General features: G+C 35.6%; 1 protein-coding gene across 2 annotated transcripts in view; it reads left to right on the forward strand.

Moving 5' to 3' along the window:
• The window catches only part of SNAP47 (synaptosome associated protein 47), a 74103-nt gene that overhangs the window by 18657 nt on the left and 32919 nt on the right, over positions 1-22527 (forward strand). For both annotated transcript variants that reach the window (XM_074197767.1, XM_074197768.1), the window contains exon 4: positions 83-204. In XM_074197767.1, the coding sequence (XP_074053868.1) occupies positions 83-204 (122 nt within the window). The remainder of the gene's footprint in view (positions 1-82; positions 205-22527) is intronic.

Raw genomic sequence — 22527 nt, forward strand, 5'->3', positions numbered from 1 at the left:
TTTTGACTAGTCTTGCATTCTTGCTTGCTTAACATTTCCAGAAGATGTCAGTGTATGATTGTATTTGAATTTTTCATTCCAGCATCTGGGCTAATAGAAAGTGTGGTGCACCCTGGACCTTCCCTCAAAAGTGGAGAAAGCAGTCAGATCCAGTTACAAATGAATGAGCAGGTTTCTGAGGAAGAAGCTCAAGAACTAAGACAGGTAATAGCAAAGTCCCAAATGGTAGTTGGAATATTGACAGCATTTTTCTCATACTTGCAATTCATTTTTTCCTTCTTTCTTAATAACCTCATATTTTTCTCTCCTTCAAAAGAAACATAACTTGTAAGTTCATTATGATATTCCTCTGTGGAGATAATGCAGAATATGGGTCTTAATAAAATTTCTTAAAAATGGGGATCATTTTGTTCTTACCCAGGGCTTATGTACTTAAAGATCCCAGGGACTTTTTTTTTTAACATTCAACAAACATCAAGCAGCACTTATTAAGTATTTTTTAATTTTTGAAAGTTGTGTAATGTGTAGAAATTAAAAATCTATTTAAAAGTTTCATCACACAACTCTTATGTAACAAGATGTATATATATATACATATACATGCATACATATACACACACACACATGTGTTCCTATGCACACATATACCAAACTTACTACTTAAGGGCTTGCAAGTTATGTACCCTTGCATGCATGAGTGTCCATATATGTGTATGCACACATATGCATGTGTATACACACACACACAGACACATAGGCTTGTATAGGCTTGTAGACTTCTTTCCTAAGTTAATGACACCAGTATTAAGGTTCTTTGATGTTGATTTTTTTTTTACTTCAGCCTAAGTATTTGTTTTTAATAATTCTGATTATATTGTGTTTCCTAAACTCTTTGGAACTTGGGCCCATCCTTTTTCATTAAAAAAGCATTCATTTTTGCAAAGATTTTTAAAATGTGTCACTTGGTTTTGATGTTGACAGCACATAAAAATACTGCTCTCTATTCTCCAACTACTATGTTCCACTTGGGCATTTAATCACTTCCTTTGATATACTTATTGAGTCCAAAACAAACTCACTATAGCTATTGTTTGTCTTTTGGTTTACTGGAAACTTTAAAAGTACTGTAAATGCAAACTTACCAAGTGTTACTCTTGACCATTCTTTTTTTTTTTAAAGGTTTTTTTTTCAAGGCAAATGGGGTTAAGTGGCTTGCCCAAGGCCACACAGCTAGGTAATTATTAAGTGTCTGAGACAGATCTGAACCCAGGTACTCCTGACTCCAAGGCCGGTGCTTTATCCACTATGCCACCTAGCCACCTCTTTGACCATTCTTTAGGGTACTTTTAAAGCCTTTAGGGTTACAGGCTGGTAGAATTTGAGTATCTCTCTTTTTCCCCCATTTATCTCAAATGTAAACATTTGTAGTCAAGACATACTTATTCTTTTTTTGTGTCTAGTAGTTACAGTTAGGCTGAACTAGGAGATGGGGCTTTTGTGACTGAGAAGGTAAAGATTTCACCTGTAAGGTGTGATTTTTAATGTTATCATTCAAGGTATTTTTTAAGTCTTTTTTTTATAATTTTAATGCATTAGGGCTAAATGACTTGCCCAAGGTCACACAGCTAGGCAATTATTAAGTGTGTCTGAGGCTGGATTTGAACTCAGGTACTCCTGACTCCAGGGTTGGTGTTCTATTCACTGCACCACCTAGCTGCCCCACTCAGGGTATTTTAATAAATATTTCATGTGAGGCATTCTGCTAGGTGCTGAGAGAATGTAGAGATGAAAAAAATGACAGTCTTCTTACTCAGGCACTTCATCATCTCAGAGAGTAATAAAATAAGGATACAAAAAAGTATGATGAAGTTTAATGGAATGGAATGGACAAAGTAGTGGTAGATTGTTCTAGGAACAATTGATAAGGGAGAGAGATCCTTTCCAACTTGAGAACTCAGGAGACTTCTTAGAGAAGGTGACATTTGAGTTACAGTTGTAAGGAATGAGATTTCAACAGAGAGTGATGAAAAAGGGATCGTTGGAGAAGGGTCTGCCAAGGCATGGAAGGGGAGCTTGTACAAATGTGGAACTAGGGCAGCACAAGCTGAGATTGACAGACACCTAAGAGTCCAGTTTGGTGAGCCATGGACAGCTGCTAAGTTTTAAAGATTTCTCAGAAACAAGCCTGAGTAATTTGCTCAGCCTATTCAACTGGGAAAAAAAATTAGAATTGTAAAGACAATGTGAAGAGGGAAGGTGGGGGAACAGAGAGAAGCAATAGTGCCTACCATTTACCAGACATTGTGTCAAGTGCATTTACAAAAATTTGCTTATTTGAAGTAAAGAGAAGAGAATACATTTCAAAAGCACAAATACTAAGAGGAAGATGCTGGTAGAAAAGCTCAAATGATGGGGGTGGGGAGTAAAAATAAATAGTTAATAGATTTGCAGTGAGATGACCCAGCATAAAATACAGACCTGTTTCCAAAACATCTGAAAGAGTTTCTCTTTTGTGGAAGACAGGGATATGGAATTCAGGTGTATAAGAACAGAAGGTTTAAATAGGTTGGAGAGAGATGCCAGTACAGTAACTCCATAGTCCAGCTACTTGATAGCTAGTACCAATGAGTACCATCTTCTGAAAAAGAGTCAAAACAATTAAAGCCAAGCTGAGAAGAATGATGACAGAGAGAAGGACCCACAATGCGAATTGTTACTATAATCACAATTCTGCCTTTTCTGCTCAAGATGTAAGGCACAGAATCCTTAGAGGTCACTAGAAACAATAAATGGTTCTTCTGGATATTGGGGTAGGTGGAGGATGCCTGACTCACTTGTGGGCTTAGATGTAAATCCTTTCTTTTCTCTTTACTTTATAAATAAAACTTGTCTATGTTTTGAAGTCTTGTGAACCTACATGCTTGTAAGGGAAGCTAGTGATTACTACCCTTAGGGAAATACAGGATGTTCATATTCACAGGCTGCTCCTGTGATCCATTTAAGTAACAAGTATTCCCATCCCTGAACTCCTTGTTTCAGAAGAGTCTTTGACTCAAGTTACTTGCATATTTATTTAAAGGTAACCAGCATGAGGCAGCTAGGTGGCGCAGTGGATAGAGCACCAGCCCTAGAGTCAGGAGTACTTGAGTTCAAATTTGGCCTCAGACACTTAATAATTACCCAGCTGTGTGGCCTTGGGCAAGCCACTTAACCCCATTGCCTTGCAAAAAAAAAAAAAATGAATAAAGGTAACCAGAAAGATATTCTAATGTTAAATGATAAATAGCTCTTGCTACTATTTTGGAGTAGGGTATGCTTTTTGACCTGACCTTGAAAAATTAAGAGAATTTAGTTCTGAAGAAATAGAAATAAAAGGAAATCCTACTTCCTTATTCTTCCTGTGACTTTTTTTAAAAAAGAAATGATACATTTTCTATGATGAAAAACAAATTTTAAAAAGATATAATCCTTGATTTATATTTAGGGATGGATGTTTTGAAGTCCAATGTAACAGTAGCTTAAAAATAAGCATGAAGGGACTTAATTTCTAGGGGAAACAAACTCAAAAGCAAATCTCCTTGCACTCAGCTGTAGATGATATTCAACTTAGTACTTTGCAAGTAGAAGTCTTCGTGGTCTTAAATTGCAATTGGGAGTTTAAGTGAAAGGATTTGCCATGATTTCACCAGGGGACATTCATGGTAAGTGTAGTATTTTGTGGTTATCTGGGCCAGTTTCCAGGAGCTGTGCTGTATAGGTATGCAGCAGCTTGCTGAGTTCCTGTGGTCTATGTCTGAGCCTCTGTCTACTGAATAACGATGGCTGTCGTAATGTCACTGGGTGTGGGAAGGTCTAGGACGGTATTAGCTTAAGGGCTGTGGTTAAGGAGGCTAGGAGAAGAATTTTATTCACTAGATTTGGTTTGGCAGAATCACTTTAATAGTTTATAATGTCTGATATGTTTGCATTGTCTTTTGGAACTATGGTCTTTTGTTTATTATCCATTTTGTAATGGTGACCAAATCTTGAAATGCAAAACTTTGTCTTTTTTTGGGTTCCTCTAAGTTACTTTTTGTTTTAAATAATACCTAAAAAAAATTCTGTTTCTTTGTCTCTTTTAATGTTCATCTCCTTTAACTGGAATGGAATTAGATGGAAAAATACTGCTGGGATAAGTTAATGGTTTTGTTGAAGACTTACTTGATTGTGTGAGTTAAGAAAATTCATAGAAATTAGATAGCAAAACCTTTTAGTTTCCCCTTTGTCAATTGGCACTTGTTCAAGCTCTTAGAGAAATCTAGCAACGAAGCTAAAAGGAATTTAATATTGGCTTTTCCCTAGTAGCTTTTTTTTTTGCTAGGGTTTTCTTGGACATTTGTGATAGAAAAGGATATGAAGTGGCATATTCTAATGTGTGGGTGGGCCAATAGGATGTTTTGTGGGCTAGTGGTTTTTGCTTTTTTATACCTTTTTGTTTCACTGTATTAGGACATTTAACAATCCTAAAATATGATTGGTCTTTATAGTGCCAACACAGCTGGTTGATGCAGTTGGGTTTGTTGAATAGAGTTTATCTCACAGAGAAAACTTATCTGTACCTGGGTAATGTGCTTCAAAAACCTTTTGACTCAAATATTCATATGCGAAGAATGAAAACATGCCCACTTATTTCCAAAGAAATTATGAAATGCTTTTCCTTGCTTAGCAGGGCCAATTGAATTACATTTGGAAATATGTTGATTATTACTTAATGAAATATGTGATTTCTAACAGTTGTATTAAATCTTTCAGAAATATAAGTGGAAGGAAGCTAGAGGACTGATCTGGTCTAGTGACCCTTGCCTTCAGGTAGTAATAAATCCCATTTAATAAAGTTTAAAGTGGACAGAACACTTAATTTCTGTAAGGAGAGTAGCATAGGTATTATTATCTTCATTTTAAAGATGGGAAAACTGACTAAAAACTTAGTTTTTACTCTTTACCATGCCATTACCCTTGCCACTGTCACTACCAGCAACATCTTCCTCCTCCTCATTGTCCTCACGTTTGTAGTGGATGTGAGCTTACAGAAGAGGGACTTAGATCCTAATAATTTTATTCATTTACAAAATTAGTTATTTTATCCACTTGTACAGTAACACTAAGTGTAAAGAATAAGAAAAGTATATGTAATTGTCCTAGAAATATTTCTAGCTAAATCTCAATGGAAAATATGAGAATGAGATATTATGATAATAATACCTTATATTGATAATATTACTCTACAATTTAAAATTTATAATTACTCTACAATCACATGAGATGTTACAGTATTCCCATTTTACAGATGAGGAAACTGAGTCCCAGAGAAGGTGACTTTCCTGTAGTCTTTCTGTGTTCACGTTCTATACCACCTTGGCATTCTTTTTTTCCTCCCTTAAACCATTCTTAATATTTGAGAATCCAATTTTTTTGGGGGGGGGTGAGTTTTTGTGAGGCAGTGGGGTTAAGTGGCTTTTACTGAAGGTCTCACAGCTAGGTAATTATTAAGTGTCTGAGACCGAATTTAAACTCAGGTCCTCCCGACTCCAGGGCCTCCTGACTCTGACTCTATCTACTGTGCCACCTAGCTGCCCCTTGAGAATCCACTTTTTTAAAAAAAATTCATAAAATTTGAGTTTCTGTGACATTCAAGAACTGAAATGTAGTTAACACTCCTTCATACTAATCAAATGTTTGTCTTATTTGACAATGACACTAACATCTAAAGAATAGTTGACACATTAGATGTTTTAATGCAGAAAAATCTGGATAGATTTAAATATTGGGTCATATGAAAAAAAATCTAGAAATTAAGGTGGATTGCAAAAATAATGGGACAGTAGTATAATTTTGCAATGAAAAAAGGAGAAGATTGCCTTAGGAGAATCATGTCTTGGAATAGAGAGAGCAGCATGATAGGTTTACTGACCTTTCCCTTGATTGGACCATATTTGGAGAAAGTGTCACATTCAGTTCTGAGCACCATATTTTAGTAATGATATCAGTGAGCTGCAGGACCATCAGTCCTGAGGGTCATGCTGTAGAGGACTGGGTCTTGGAAGAAAGGACCTGGGGTGAGGGTATCAGGGGGGCTTCCAGACTGCCTTCAGTTAGTTGAAGAATTGAGTGGCTTCCTAAGAGAGGGGCCTCCTCTGCTCTGCCCTGGAACAAGTGAGGACTGAATGGCAGCTTGTCACACATGTTATGGAATAGATTCTTGTTCATGTTGTGAGGACAATTCAGGTGGCTTCTGAAGTCTCTTGTCTTTTTAGATTCTCCAGGTCCTCATTTGTTTGCTTAAAGATTTTTTTTTATTGCTAAAGTTTCTCTTTTTTTAAAAAAATGTTTCTGGTCATAATTGTTGAGTACTTGTTTATTATGCCCAGAACTCTGGAGAAAACAAAGAAGGGTAAGGTCTGGTACCTCCCCTTAAGGATCTTATAGATGCATCCTTGTGGACAGATAGCAAAACAAAAGAGACATTAAGTCTTTTGGAAGTTACAAGAAGAAAAGATCACATAGTAAGCAGGCTGGGGTGGAATTTGAATGAAAAAGAAGAATTAAAATTGAAAATTCATAGCTTGCTTTGCTTTTTAAAAAAAATTTTTTTTTTTTAGGTTTTTGCAAGGCAAATAGCATTAAGTGGCTTGCCCAAGGCCACACAGCTAGGTAATTATTAAGTGTCTGAGACCAGATTTGAACCCAGGTACTCCTGACTCCAGGGCTGGTGCTTTATCCACTACACCACCTAGCCACCCCTATTGCTTTGCTTTTTAAATATAAAATGTAATCAACCTGTGTTTTACAATGCTATTACTCTATTTTCCTGGACTTTTTTTTCTGTTTTTTTTTAAGGATACCTTAATTATCTTTTCATTTTTCCTTTCCTATATCCTAAATTTCCTCCACTAGAGAAAATGAGATGTCCCCTTTTAACAAAAATACATGGTCAAGCAGAGCACATTTCCTTATTGTGTGTCTCCTGCATCTTGAGTGCATTACCTCTCTTGTTAAGAAGTGGGGAGCAGCTTTCATCTTCTGCAGTGATGATTGATCATCATTGAGCATTGTTCAGAGCTATTTTTCTATATAATGATATTGAATGAATTGTTCTCTTAGTTCCACTCACTTCCTTTTATATCATTTACATAAAGAATAATGACAAAATAATGGTCAAAGTTTTATATGACACCTACAATGCAGTAAGCATGGTTGCTAGGTGCTTTACAAACATCTCAATTAATCCTTGCCATCCTTGTGATCTAGGTGCTATAATCATCTCCAATGTCACAAATGAGGAAATTGAGGCAAACAAAGGTTAAGTGACTGCCATAAATTTTTGAATCAGGATTTGAACTCAGGTCTTCCTGATGCCAGACCTGGATTCTGTCCTACCCCTAGTTTTCTCAGGTTTCTCTTAAGATATATTTCATCTTTTCTTCATTGTAATAGTATTCAATTAAATTCTTAAACCATCATTTGTTTATCCATTCTTTAAGGGAAGAAAGTATTGCTTTAGTCTCTATTTCTTTGCTACTCCAAAAAGATATGCTGTAAAGGTATTTGTCCATTGGGGTCCTTTTTAGAGAGGACTTTCTGTTTGGAAAGATCAAGAGTAAGCAAAATTCTAGAGGCAAAAAACTTCAAGGGTCAGGTAAGTGGCTAATGAACTAATACTAATAATATTAATACTAATACCTGAAGTGAAGGATGTGAGAGAGTAATTGCATATGGTGGTCTTTAAATGCCTACTAAAGAATTTGTCCTGAGTGTAGTGAGACCATGGAAGATTTCTGAGCAGAAAAGTTTTGAATTCATTTCAACAAGCATTCGTTGAACTCCTTTTGGCATCTAGGACCTTAGCTCAAAGCCTTAACCTTTTTGTTCTAGGTATTGTTTACCACATCCTTAATCATCTGTTTTTATTATTTGTAGAACTCTTTAAAAGTCTCATTAGTTCAGTAATGTTTTTATAAATCTATTTTTATTTAGGTACTTAATATCAATCCAGGTTAACAAACTGGACTACTGCATCTGTTTTTCTATTTGTTCATATTACTTCTAAAGCTTACTTTGGGCATACCCAATTAATATTTTTAACATAAAAATTAATTGTTTTCACATCAGACCAAAGAACTCTGATTCAGAGATGAAGGACCTTAGTTAGCATTCAACGTAAGTTAATAGCCCTTTGAACAAGCACATGAAATAAATGGCCAGGCTGGAATGAAAGGGGGTTGGAGGTAGAGCCTCAGAAAGGTTATACAGCACCTTGAAATATTGAGGGCAGACTTCTTTCTTGATTTCCTGTGTATTACAAGATGACTTATGGTCTCTAGCACACCTTAGGGTCTCAAACCCTATCAAGCTCTCTTCATCACCTCAGCTGGGTACCTCACAATCGCATCCTATTCGTTCATCTTCTAAGAGAAGTTATCTTAGGGAATTTTTACCTCCTATTGCAACTTCTTAATCTAGAATCACTGAAATCATTTTTCCCAGACTCAATTCCTCTGACCTCTTCAGCATCCCTCCTCTTGCCTTCTTTGAACACCTAGCTTTTAGTCCTTATAAAGGATACATTGAAATTCCACCCTCAGCCTCATTTCATTTGGCAAGCATTAAAGGTGCACAGAGCATTGAACCCAGAGGCTGTGTGGAGGTAGAATAAGAGGTTCAATAGAGATGGGGTTCGACTTTCTGGTTCTCATGGTCTAGCAGGGATATAGTAACTAGAGTACCCAGTATTACCTAGAGAACTTTGTAACATCAAAGGTCCTTTGATAGAGAAAAGGTAATGACAAAGTGAAATAGGGTTTGAAGGATGAGTAGCAGTTAAACAAGGAAGGATGGAGGAAAGAGGAGGAGGAACATGGCTTTCTCAGCTGTGAGTCCCATTCTTTGTGGAATACCTGTCATGGAAGAGAGCTTCTGACCTCAGGTACTTCAGGGAAATAAGAGAAAACTCAGCAAAGGAGAGGGACTGTGGGCATTGTTTATGGCTTACTAAGTAAAGAGGGAGCAATAAAGGTCAAGGTGGTGCAGTTAAAAGCTTTTCCTTGGCCTTAAAGCATGGTGAGAATTGAGAGAGATGGGGAGTAGTCCAGGCTCAGAGGTGAACATGGGCATGTTATTGACAGACAGCAGGACCTTCAAATGAAAAGATACTCAGTGTCTTTAATGCTTTCAAGTTTGCAAAGCACTTTAGATGAATTACCTTGTTTTAAGCCTCAGAACAAATGTCCTCCAGGTAGTAGTATTTCTATTTTTGCAGATGAGGAAATTGAAGCTGTATTAGGTGAAAGCTATTTCCATAGCTTGTGAGTTTATTCATGAGACTGGATTTGAAGAAAATAGCAAGTGAGTGCTGCACATAAGATACTAGCGTTATGATGACAAAAGATGACTTTGTTCCTATCCTAAAAAAGGGCATACTTAGTGTTTCAGAGAATGCCACTTGTAGGGGAGAGATATGGAAGAGGTCTCTATATCATGTATCTTTTTTCTTGTAGACAGTATTTGCTCACTGACTTGATGACTTTAAATTTGACCTTAATACATTCAAAAATAGAAATTTGGAGATTCTTTTCATTTATATCATGTTTCACACATTACATTTTTTATCAACCTAGAAAATTCAGTTCCTTAAATATTGTGTAACTGTAAAACTAATGCAATGCATTGCACTAAGAGATACAAAAAGGATACAAGCCAGTAGTCATCACCAAAGAATTCCTAATCTAGTAGGGGAAAGAAGAGATGTTTACAAATAACTCATACTAAAAAAAGTAGGAGAGGTCCAGACAGATTAGGGTGAAAAATTGAAAGTGAGGTAGATGATTTGGGGAATGGAAGACAAGCACAAATTTCCTGGAGTCCGTGGATCCCTTGAATTGGGGACTTGAAAATTAGGAAAGCCATCCACAGGGGAGATGGACAGTGAAGGCAGGGACTTGGGCAGGGCTTTTATGGAGTCTGGAGTGAGCAGGGTGAGGATATGAGAGAATGGTATGAGAATGGGTAAAGGGAAATACGATATAACAAGATTGGAAAGCTTATAGAAGAACTTTTTTGTCAATTTGTATTTTATGTGCAAGATCATAAGGAAGCACTGAAGGGGGGAAATGTCAGTTAAGAAATTATGCTTTGCTGTTTTCACTGAAAAAAAAATTGTTCTTTCTTGTGATTTTTCCCTCTTGTTCTGATTCTTCTTTCACAACATGACCAATATGGAGATATATTTGACGTGATTGTACATGTGCAACCTATATCAGATTGATTAGAGAGTGAGAGGGAAGGAAGGGAGAAAAAATTGGAACTCAAAATGTTAAAAAAAAAAGGGATTTTTGAAAACTGTCTTTGCATGTAACTGGGGAAAAAAAGAAAAAACATAAAAGTATACTTGTAGTGGCCAATATGTAGCTGTGCTTGAGTGATTCTCAATAGTTATTCTCTATAGCTTCCAAAAGCAAACTTACTTGTTTTGTGTTTTATTATATTCATATGCATTGTTTTCAATTTTTGGTATTTTTCAATTTAACTCTCTTTTGTTTCAGGTTAGTTTCCTTTAGACTTTGAGTATAATTTGGTTTATCCTAATGTAGAAAACCAGTAAAATATTTCCTCAGTGTGTACACATTCATGTTTTTTATGAGTAGAGTAGTTTAACATGGGCTTTGTGGTAGATTTGTATGTTAAAAATGGCCTTTGGGTTAATGAATAATTTTATTTTTACTTTTTTAATGAATAATTTAAATTAAAGTTCTTATTTGATGAAATTTTGGTTTCTAAAATGATAGTTAATTAGTGCATACTTTGAAGCTGTGCTTTATTTCTTTTTTTTCCTTTTTCTTTTTGCAAGGCAATGGGGTTAAGTGGCTTGCCCAAGGCCACACAGCTAGGTAATTATTGTCTTAGGCTGGATTTGAACTCAGGTACTTCTGACTCCAGGGCCCAGTACTCTATTCACTCTGCCACCTAGCCACCCCTAAAAAAAGGAATTTCAAAAAAGTAGAAGGGAACCAAACTGAGTCTGAAAATATATGGAGCAATTCTCCACCCATTGTTGTTACTAGTTCTGCTGAGAAGGGGGAGAGACAATCTCATCTCTTCACAAATAAGCTTGACTATTATCTTGAAAAAGCATTCACACTGCAAGTTTTTCACTTTACATTTCTTCCATTGTGTCTCTATTTTATATTTCAGTAAGGAATTTGAGAGTGTGACTAGAAGATTGATTCTATTCATTGATGCAGAAAGTCAGCAAACAGAGAATCAAAATAAGTTTTTAGAGGGCATCAGCTGCTAGTACTTAGAAAATTTTAGCCAGTCTTATATTTAGAAAACTTCAGAAGAGTTGGATTTAATCTGAGTTGCAAATGAAAACTGAGTTGCATTTAATCTTTTGGTATTACTTCTTGATTTGGCTCTTTTGGGAAACTAGGCTTTTGAAGTTTCAAATGGTGAATTAAAATAATTCTAATTTCTGCCTGTGTTAGTTCTATTATAGCAGTTTTTAAGTACTTATCAGTATCTTTTTGGATAATTGATGGTACCTCAGTGTTTCAGGAATGACTGTTTGAGACCTTTCTATTTCAGGAACACTTATCTAGAATTTCACCAAGTCAGGAGCAATGGTTCAGTGGTTAATGCTTGGAAAGCCTCGCCTGACTTCAGGGTGACGCAGGGAGAGGAGTTAACTGTCTCATTGCTTAGAACAGAGCTATTTCTGGCTTGCATTCTTACCTGTTGCACAAGACTTGTACCACAAGGGGAAGGCTAGCAGCACTTAAGTATCCACCTACCTCTTGGCTCATTTGTTATGCATCTCCTTCTATACCAATTTAGCTTTCATATTTTATGACTGATAGTTATTCTTTGCACTTTGTTATACTGTTGTTTATAAATGAGTACTTAAATGGTGCTGCTTCATATATTAATGCCATGTAGTGATTCTGAAAAGCAGTTTGGAATTTTGGTAAGAAAATGGCTAAAATTGTCCATGCCTTTTGACCTAGACATCAAAGTACTAGGCATATACCCCAAGGATGTCAGAGATAGAAGGAAAGATCTCATATACACAAAAATATTTATGGCAGTGCTTTTTATAGTAGCAAAGAACTGGGACATAGATGCCCTTTGAGTGGGGAATGGCTAAACAAATTGTAGTACTGCACTGTTAGAAATTACAAATATGAAAAATACAGAAGCATGGACAGACCTTTATGAATTAAATTGACACAAATTGAAGGAAACAGGACCAGAAGAACCACACATACAGTGGCTATTTAATAATGTAAATAGAAAGACCAATAGCAACAGAACCTTGAGCACTATATAATAGTTGGACTCCAAAGGGCAGAAATGAGCTAGGCATGCCTCCTTTCTTTGTAAAGCCTGGAGATAGTGGGTGGAGATTGTTCTAATGCTTCTATTGTCAATCTGAATTCATGTGTTGGTTAGTTTTTTTGAACTGGTTTTTTTCCTTTTTATATTTTTGTTATACTGTCTGGGAATGGGGAGGAATATATTTAGAAATGAAGGTGACATAAAAACAAAAGATGTTAGTAAAAATAAAATACTATTTCAGAAGTCTTCTACTTTGACTTCTTTCCTCCCTTGCATTCCAACAGCATGAATTATTTATTTATGGATCATTCATTTGCTATTAAGCATGTTGCCATGTACTGTTAGTTATCATTTATGTGTTTCTTTCTCCCAAATTCGACCATACATCCCCTGGATACAAAGAATATTTGTGTATTCCCAACAGTAACTTGCTCAGAGTTTAAGTATTTGATAAATATCTTTATTATCACTTGTATTGTTCTCATTTTTTCCAAGATAGAAATGATCTAGAGGACTATTTGCTATCCTAGTATTATCCCTTTAGATTTAATATTCTGAAAACTTTTACACTAGATAGATGAAATTATGCTTTTTGTAACTGAAGGATCCAATTGGGCTGTAAGCTTATCTTTTATAGACCCACTGAAAGCATGTTTGAGACAACTCCAGTAAACAGGATGACAGGTATGACTTGTCTGGGCCTCATATGGTTTTAATTTTTTTTTATCCATTCCATGAGTTGGGAGATTCTTAAGTATTCAGTGTGGTGTCATCTCTTAAAAGCAGCTTTTCTGTGATTATGAAACAGTTGGATCCAAGCAGTTGGAGGCAACATTTTTTCCTGTAATGATGTTCTGGTGCCAGGTCAGTGTATTTTTTTTAAATTCTCAAAGATATATTGGGATTTGTATTTGTGGCATGTTAATTTATGATCTTTTAATTTACCAGGATAGCTAACTTTTGGTATATAATTCTACCTACTTGATTATATCTTTCTAGGTACCTAGTTGCTACAGCTTTATAGGTAGTAGCAGCACAGATTTAATCTTTGTTATCATGATTATCATGATCAATCTCATTCTTTTCATCTTTTTTATATTTTGATGAAGGTCAGATAGAACTAGTCCTTAATACAAATCTCTACCTTAACTATTACTCTTAATACTGAATGATTTATAGGGTTTATTACAAGAGTTGCTAAAATCATTTCTTTTTGTGGTTGAATAAGTATTAGGATAGCATCTTATCATCTGTAGACTCTCCAAAAGCTGTAGAATAGAAATAATATGCCCCTAATTCTATTTCCACCTCGTTTTGGTCTTTTCTGTTAGAGCTTCTTCATTTTAAAAAGTTTTTTTTTTGTTCTGTATATTGTAGAGATTCTTAATATTTGATATGATAAGAACATTGTTCTTAGTTTTGTATAGCCTTTTTATTCAATCAGTTTTGGGCAACAGTTTATTCTGTGATAGTGGTCTTATTACAGGGAAGTTTATTGGTTGAGTTCTTCAGGATATTTTGTAATATGACTAATTGTCATCTTTCAGTCCATGCAAATGAGTTTTAGATGTAGAGTCATTCTAACTATACCAGTTCATGTCTTCTTAGATTTTCATAGATACTAAATTTTTAAAGCCTGCACAGTTTATGGTATTTCCTTGCATGATTTACATTGCTCACTAAATACAAACTCCTTATAGATTAGCCTTTAGTAATTTCTGGTGGCAGCTATTTGATCTTGAATTCCTATCATAAAACCCTCTGTTGTGTTTTGATTATTATTGCCTTTCATATGTTACTATTCTTCTGAAACATGTTATTTTTTAGAAATAGTTGGAAACTTTTAAAAAAGGCATTACTTTATTAGTAGGCAACAGTGATGATATCCTCTCTGAATATTTAATTCACTGAAATACTAGACATTCTAAATAATTTTTCATTTCCAGTGATAATCCTAGAGCCATAAAGCTATGGAATTGGAAGGGACTTTAGAAATTTTCTACTCCAATGGCCTCCCCAATGCTTAAATCCTCTTTGATAATGTTCCCTATTAAATTGTGAGTGACTTGAGGGCAGGGACTGACTTTGCCTTATTGTGGTCCCCCCCCCCCATAGTTGCAGTAAGTGTTTGATAAATATTTTTTATTTTTAGGTTTTTGCAAGGCAATGGGGTTAAGTGGCTTGCCCAAGGCCACATGGCTAGGTAATTATTAAGTGTCTGAGACCAGATTTGAACCCAGGTACTCCTGACTCCAGGGCCAGTGCTTTATCCACTGTGCCACCTAGCCACCCCTATATGTTTAATAAATATTAATTGACTGACTGGTACTAATGTCTCACATTTACAGTGCCTCATTGGACCCTCCTCAGCCCAGGAGGCTGTTGTTAGTTTCAAAGCAGTTTAAGTGACTTGCCAGTAAATCTCGCCCAGATGAAGGGAGATGTGAACTCAGCTCTTCTGATACCAATACCCAGTGCTCTCTACACTGTGCTGACAAATTATCCAGCCTCTGGTCAAATGCTTTCAGGGGCAGGGAGCTTGCAGTCATATGAATTCATTTGATTATAGTGAACTCTGTTATGTCTTCCTTTTATACTTTTATACTGATCTGAAATCTGCCTTGCCTTTGCTTTTCTCCACTTTTTTCCTAGGTCTTCCCTCTAGTATAATCAAGTCTAAATGTGACAACTCTTCACGGTTTATGGAATATTTGATCCTATTAATATTATGGTGATTGAATATTTGAACCAAGAACAACTGAAATAGTCCATGCTGTCCTAAAATTGGCACGAAAGGGAAATAAATAGGTGTTAGGACCTTAGAGGCCTGTAATTTTGGGTCTGTTGGACCTGAGGTAGCCGGAGAAGTCAGTCCAGATACAGAGATGGCTGGAGAGAAGTATGAAGACTGCTGTCCTCACTCAGCCACCTGGAGAATGGAGAAGGGGCCAGCTGGCAGCAAGGAAAAGCAGGAAATTTGTACTGTTTATAAAATCCCAAATTGGTTGAATCATCTAGGTGAAGAGGGCTCATTGTAGCTGTTTGTTGTATAGGAAATAATAGAAAATTGAATGAGAAGAAAAACAATTATTTGAAGCTGCTTAGGAATTGGGGCGTTGTGCTCCCCACCCCCACCCCTCCACCCCAGGTATCTATCTATCTTCCTAGTCAACCTTTGGCTTGTTTGCAGATCATAATAGAGGAGTTGTAATAAATGGATTTACAACAGCTGTGAGATTTCTCCTATTTGGTCTGTACTTATGTGTGTATGTATGTTTTGGGGTGGAATAGTGGTTTTTGGTGTTGGTTTTTAGAGTTGGAACTCTGAGATCATCTGGTCCAAATTCTATTTGACACATGGGACCTCTTTCACAGCCTCCCTGACATGTAATTGTCCAGGCTGTCCTTTGATACCTCTAGTGCTAGTGAACTCCATTTCCTTAGGCCTCATGTCCTGTTTTCTTAGACAGCTCCAATTGATAGAAGGTTCTTTTTTAAAATGTGTGTGTGTGTGTGTGTGTGCGCGTATAAATAAATAAATACAATAAATTTTAGCCTTCACCATCATCAAGATCTCCCAGCTGAACAATGTTGGTTCCTAAAGCCTTATGGCTTATCTTTTTCTGAGTCTCTAGATTGCTTTCCTCTGCATTTAGTTTGAGTTTGTCAGTGACCCTTCAGAAATATCTGTAATACCTGGAAATTAACATTCCTTATGTCATCTGCCTAGAGCAGAGTACAAAAATGACATAAACTCAATATCTTAGGACATTACCTTCCCTAGAAGCTAATTAGCTTTTTAAGCTACCATGCCACATTGATGACCTTGAAGGCCATTATAATCTCTGGATCTTTTAAACATAGTATTGTCTAGCCCTATTGCCACAGGAGTGGAGTTAACTTTCTTTATCCTAAGTGCAAGACTATATCTATCCCTATTAGACATCACCTTAAGATGTTCTGTCCATAATCTTAGTTCTGGATTCTATCACTTAGTATATTAGCTCTACCTCCCATCTTAGTGCTGCCTACAAATTCAATAAGCATGCCATCTGTCTTTAGTCAAAGTACTAATAAAAATGTTGAGCACAACAGGACTGAAAGCAAAGTCCTGTGGAATCTCACTAAAGATGTCCTTCCTGGATGAACACAATCTTTTAATCAATACTCTTCAGGTTTGGTCACTTGACTGTCTTAATTTATCCAATCAGATTTTATCCATTCTGCATATGTCCTCCATCTTTTATACTGTGACATCATGAGAAACTCTGTCACAGTCTTGATGAAATCCAGGCATCTATATTATATCTATAGCCTTTCTCTGTTCAGTAGGAATCCTGTCAAAAAGGGAAGTGTTTCAGGGGCAGCTAGGTGGTGCAGTGGATAGAACACTGGCCCTGGAGTCAGAAGTACCTGTGTTCAAATTCGACCTCAGACACTTTAAAATTGCCTAGCTGTGTGACCTTGGGCAAGTTACTCTTAACCCCATTGCCTTGAAATAAATATAATTTTTTTTAAAAAGGGAAATATTTGGCATGACATTAATAAATCCATGATGGTTCCACTTCCTTTTCTTGAGTGGTTGGAACTATACATAGAACAATATCTTGTAGAATTTTCCCAGGGAATTGACTCAGTTCTAATTTCTTCTTCTTTGGAAAATAAACACAACTTTAGTCCTTTCCACTAATCTTCAGAGATCCTGGACAATAATTCTATGATCACTTGAAAATTCTTTCAATTCTATGGCATATAATTTCTCTAGATCACATGAATTTAATTTAGAGAAGTCAGGTAATTTTTTTAAAAAGCTATCAATAGTATTTAGATTTTATAGGATCATAGATCTAGAGCTAGAAGAAATCTCAAACTCTTCTAGTTCAACCCCCTCATTTTAGAGATGAGTAGTTGAGCAATTCAGCTTTATTTCTGTCATCTATTATTATCATATTCTTTTCAGCCTGCATTCCTATGCTTTACTTTCTCTTCTTGTCCTTATTATAACTTAAACATTTTTGTTTGTTTTGTTGTTGTTTTTTTTTTTGCAAACAGCAATTCATTCTGACTTTAGACTTCTTAACTCAATTGTTACAGGACTTGATCAGACTCTTATTTTCATCCTCAGTTCTTGTTTTGTAAGCCATAAAGTACTACCTAAGTCTGATTTGCTTTGTGGAGTGGAAGGAACCAAGAGAACTAATTTCTAGTCCTTCTTGACTTTAGTTATTTGGTCATTAGCATTTATTAAGCCCTGACTATGTGTTAGTCACCTTGCTAAGCACCAAAGAGACACCAGACAGAAGACGGGACAAATTTATAAGACTACAAGGCATTCCCCAACTTATAAATGGTCAAATGATATGAACAGGTAATTTTCAGAAAAAGAATAGTTATCCTTTCAGTCATATGAAAAAATGCTCTAAATCACTACTGTTTAGAGAAAAACAAATTAAAACAACTCTGGCACACCTATCAGATTGGTTAATATGACAGAAAAGTAAAATGACAAGTGTTGCAAAGGATGTGGAAAAGTTGGGACACTAAGTATATTCCAAAGAGTTTTTAAAAAAAAGGAAAAAGACCCTTGGTACAGATATAGCAACTCTTTTGGGGGTGGCGAAGAATTGGAAATTGAGGAGATGCTTATCAACTGGGAAAAATGGATGGAACAAGTTATACTATATGACTGATGAAACTAATGTGCTGTAAGAAATGACAAGCAATGAAAGCAGTATACTTTCAGAAAAAGTTGGGCAAACTTATATGAACTTAAATGAATCTTACAGTTTGAATGGTATGGTTTTGAATAAGTAAATTAGCTTGGGTAGATTGTCATTTTTTAATATAAGGGACTCAGTAAGAATCTTTTTTTTTTGTAAGGCAATGGGGTTAAGTGGCTTACCCAAGGCCTCATGGCTAGGTAATTATTAAGTGTCTGAGGTCACATTTGAACTCAGGTACTCCTGACTCCAGAGCTGGTGCTCTATCCACTGCGCCATCTAGCTGCCCTCAGTAAGAATCTTGTTTACAAATTACTGAATTCTGGTTTCTAATTCATTCTGCCATCTGTTTCTACTTTATGGGTGAGTTCATCCCATTGACAGAATACTAATTGTGCATTTCCTTTCATTCTATTTCCTCCCCTATTTATCCTTTTCCTCATCCTCAAAAGTGTGTTTTGCTTTTGACCTTGGTCTTCCTTAGTTTGTCCTCCTTTTTATCAGTCCCTTCCCCATACCCCCCCCCCACCCCACCACATCTCTTCTCCCCTTCCCCTACTACTTCCCTTGTAAGACAGATTTTTATACTCAAACATCTGTGTATGTGTATGTTATTCTGTCTTTTGGACCATTTCTGATGAGAGTGAGATTTCAAGCATTGTCTTGGGAAATCATTTGCTCATCTAGAAACATAAATAATTTATCTTTATTGAGTCCCTTATGTGTTCTCTTTCATGTTTACCTGTCTATCATGTTTACCTCTATCTATCATCTTGAATCTTATATTTGAAAGGAATGTTTTCTATTCAACTGTGGTCTTTTCATTAGGAATGCTTAACAGTCCTCTATTGCATTAAATTAAGACAATGGGGTTAAAGTGACTTGCCCAAGTGTCTGAGGTCAAATTTGAACTCAGGTCCCCCTGACTTCAGGGCTGGTGCTCTATCTACTGCTCCACCTAGCTGCCTCTAGTCCAAGTATTCTTAGATGATCTATTTTCTAGGTGTTTTTAAAATTGATATTCTATTTTATTTTTCCAACTATATGCTATGCAAGTTTTTCAACATTCATCCATATGCTTGTTTTTAAGTTACATAATTTCCTTCCACCCTCCCTTCAACAGCACACAGTCTGGTGAGCATTGCACATACATATTTATATTTAACATATTTACAGATTAGTCATTTTTGGTATGTGGAATTAGGATTAAGGGAAAAGAAAGAAAACCATGAGATAGGAAAGAAACACATAAGAGAAATTTTTTAAAAGTGGATGTAGTGTTCATTCAGATTCTGTAGGATTTGTTTTGTTTTGTTTTTCTTCTTCTGGATGGGGATAGCATAGCCCATTTACTCGGCTTTCTACTAGGGTTGCCCTTGCTCTCTGAAATGCTGAGAGGAGCTGCATTCATCAATCAACGCTGATCAACTCACAAAATTATTGTTAATGTGTACAATGTTCTCTTGATTCTGCTCCCTTCCCTCAGCATCGGTTCCTGTAATTCATTTCATGCTTCTGTAGAATCTGACCATTTAGGGTTTCTTATAGAACAGTAGTATTCTATAGCATTCATATACTATAACTTGTTCAACCATTCCCCAATTTACAATTTACAATTCTTTGCCATGTTACAAAAAAAAAAACTGCTATGAATTTTTTTTAACATGTGGGACTTTTTCAATTTTTTATGATTTCTTCTGGATATAGACCTGGCATTGGTATTTCTGGGTCAAAGGGTATGATCAGTTTTATTGTTCTTTGGCCGTAGTTGCATTTTGTTCACCACTTCTCTCAATGCATCAATGTCCCAGTCCTTCCACAACTTTCCCAAAATTGATTGGCTAAGATGATAAAAAGGGAAAACAATCTGATAGGTGTGAGGTGGGACCTCATAGTTGTTTTAACATGCATTTCTCTAATGATTTGGAGCATTCTCCCATATGACTATATATATAGCCTTAATTTCTTCATTTGAAAATGCTTTTTCATATCCTTTAACCATTTATCAATGGGGGGAATAACTTGTAACCTTATAAATTTGATTCAATTCTCTAAATATTTTAGAAATGAGACCTGTGAAAATTATTTCCCAGATTTCTGTTTTTTTTTTTTTTTGGCAGCATTGGTTTTATTGTGCAAACCCTTTTTTATTTAATATAGTCAAAATCATCCATTTTGCAATTTATATTGCACTCTGTTTCTTTCTTGGTCATAAATTTCTCCCCTTTCCATAGATCTGACAGAGTATTTCTTAGTCTGTTAATTGGTCTATGGGGTTGCACTTCACGTCTAAATCCTGTATCCATTTTGACCTTATTTTGATATAGGGTGTGAGATGTGGGTCTTTACCTAGTTTTTGACATACATCTTTCCAGTTTTTCCCAACAATTATTTTGTCAAATAGAGAGTTCTTATCCCAGAAGCTAATATCTTTGGATTTGTCCAACGATAGATTACTGTAGTCATTTACTACTGTTTCTTTTGAACCTATCCTAATCTACTGATCCAGTACTCTTAAATCTTAACCAGTACCAGGAAGCTTTGATGACTATTGCTTTTTAGTATAGACCTTCACTATTTCCCTCTAGTTTCCCACTAGTTCCCTCACTATTCTTGACTTTTTGTTGCTCCAGATACATTTTGTTACTTTTTTCCTAGCATGGTAAAATGGTTGTTTGATTGGTTTGGCACTGAATAAGTAATTTAATTTGGGTAGAATTGTCATTTTTATTATATTAGCATAACATAACCCTGAGAAATTGATATTTTTCCAATTGTTTAGATCTGACTTTGTGAGAAGTGCTTTGTAATTGTGTTCATAGTTTCTGAGTTTGTCCTGGGAGGTGGATTCCCAAGTATTTAATGTTGTCTACAGTTACTTTATTCATTTTTTCCTTGCATTTACATTAAATGGAACTTCTCTTTCTATTTCTTGCTCTTAGGCTTTGTTGTTCATATATAGAAATGCTGATGATTTATTTTGGTTTATTTTATATCCTGCTACTTTGCTGAATTTGTTAATAGTTTAAAGTAGTTTTTTAAGATAATTTTCACAGGTTCTCTAAGTATATCATCCTACCAACTGTAAGGAATGAAAGCTTTGTTCTTCATGGCCAAATCTGAGTTTTCAGTTTTGTTCTCCTTTATTGCTAAAGCTAGCATTTCTTTTTATTCTGGATAACTAATTTTTATTTAAAAAATAAACATGCATCACATAAACAGTACCTTCCTAAAAACCTAGGAATTATTTTTAGTGTGTATTTTAAAGTTACATTTTTCTTTGCTTTTCTTTTTCTTTTTTTTTTTTAGGTTTTTGTTTTTTTGTAAGGCAAATGAGGTCAAGTGGCTTGCCTAAGGCCACACAACTAGGTAGTTATTAAGAGTCTGAGACTGGATTTGAACTCAGGTAATCCTGACTCCAGGGCTGGTGCTGTATCTACTGCGCCACCTAGCTGCCCCTAAAGTTACATTTTTCACAGGAACTAACCTTTATTATTAACCACTCCTTCAAGGAATGATAGAATGAAAAGAGCATTTTCTCTGGGAGTCAGGTTCAAATTCCATCTCTGATGCATAATATTTCTGTGATTTGGTCAAGGTACATTACCCTTATAAGCCTCAGTTTCCTCATCTGCACAATGAAAGGGAGTTGGCTCAGTAGTTTTTGATGTCCCTTCAGCTCTTGTTCTTTGATCCTATAAATCCAGTGCCTCATTCTTCTTCCATCCCAATCCCAAAATCTGCTCCATCTGATCAATATTTTATGTCTATGCTTAAGGGGTGGGGGGAAGGGGGATCCATCAGCCCCATTTAATATAAAGCTAACATTTCTAATACTATAGTAATAGTAATAATGGGTAGCCTTGTTTCCCTCTGATCTTATTAGAAATGCTCCTAGTTTATTCCCATTACATATATTTGCTGATGGTTTTAGATAGAAATTGCTTAAGGACAACTCCATTAGGTCAGTGGTTTTCTTGCTTTCAATTTTATTAATCTCTCCCTTGATTGTCAGAATTTCTAATTTGGTATTTAATTGGGGATCTTTAATTTGTTATTTTTCTTGCTTTTTTGATTGCATACCCAATTCATTGTTCACGTCTTTCTCTGTTTTATTCATATAAGCATTTAGATTTAAAAAAATTTCCCCTAAAAACTACTTTGGCTGCATCCCATAAATTTTAGTGTGATGTCTTATTGTTATCATTTTCTTGGATGTAATTATTTATTATTTCTATGATTTTTTTGATCCACTTATTCTTTGAAATTAAGATATTTAGTTTCCAATTAATTTTTGGTTTATCTTTTCATGACCCTTTATTCATGTAATTTTTATTACATCATGATGTGAAAAGTATGTATTTATTATTTCTGCCTTTCTACTTTTGATTATAAGGTTTTTATGCCCTAGTACATGGTCAGTTTTGGTATAGGTGCC

Source organism: Macrotis lagotis, chromosome 8, assembly GCF_037893015.1.
Source record: "Macrotis lagotis isolate mMagLag1 chromosome 8, bilby.v1.9.chrom.fasta, whole genome shotgun sequence".
Classification (NCBI taxonomy): domain Eukaryota; kingdom Metazoa; phylum Chordata; class Mammalia; order Peramelemorphia; family Peramelidae; genus Macrotis; species Macrotis lagotis.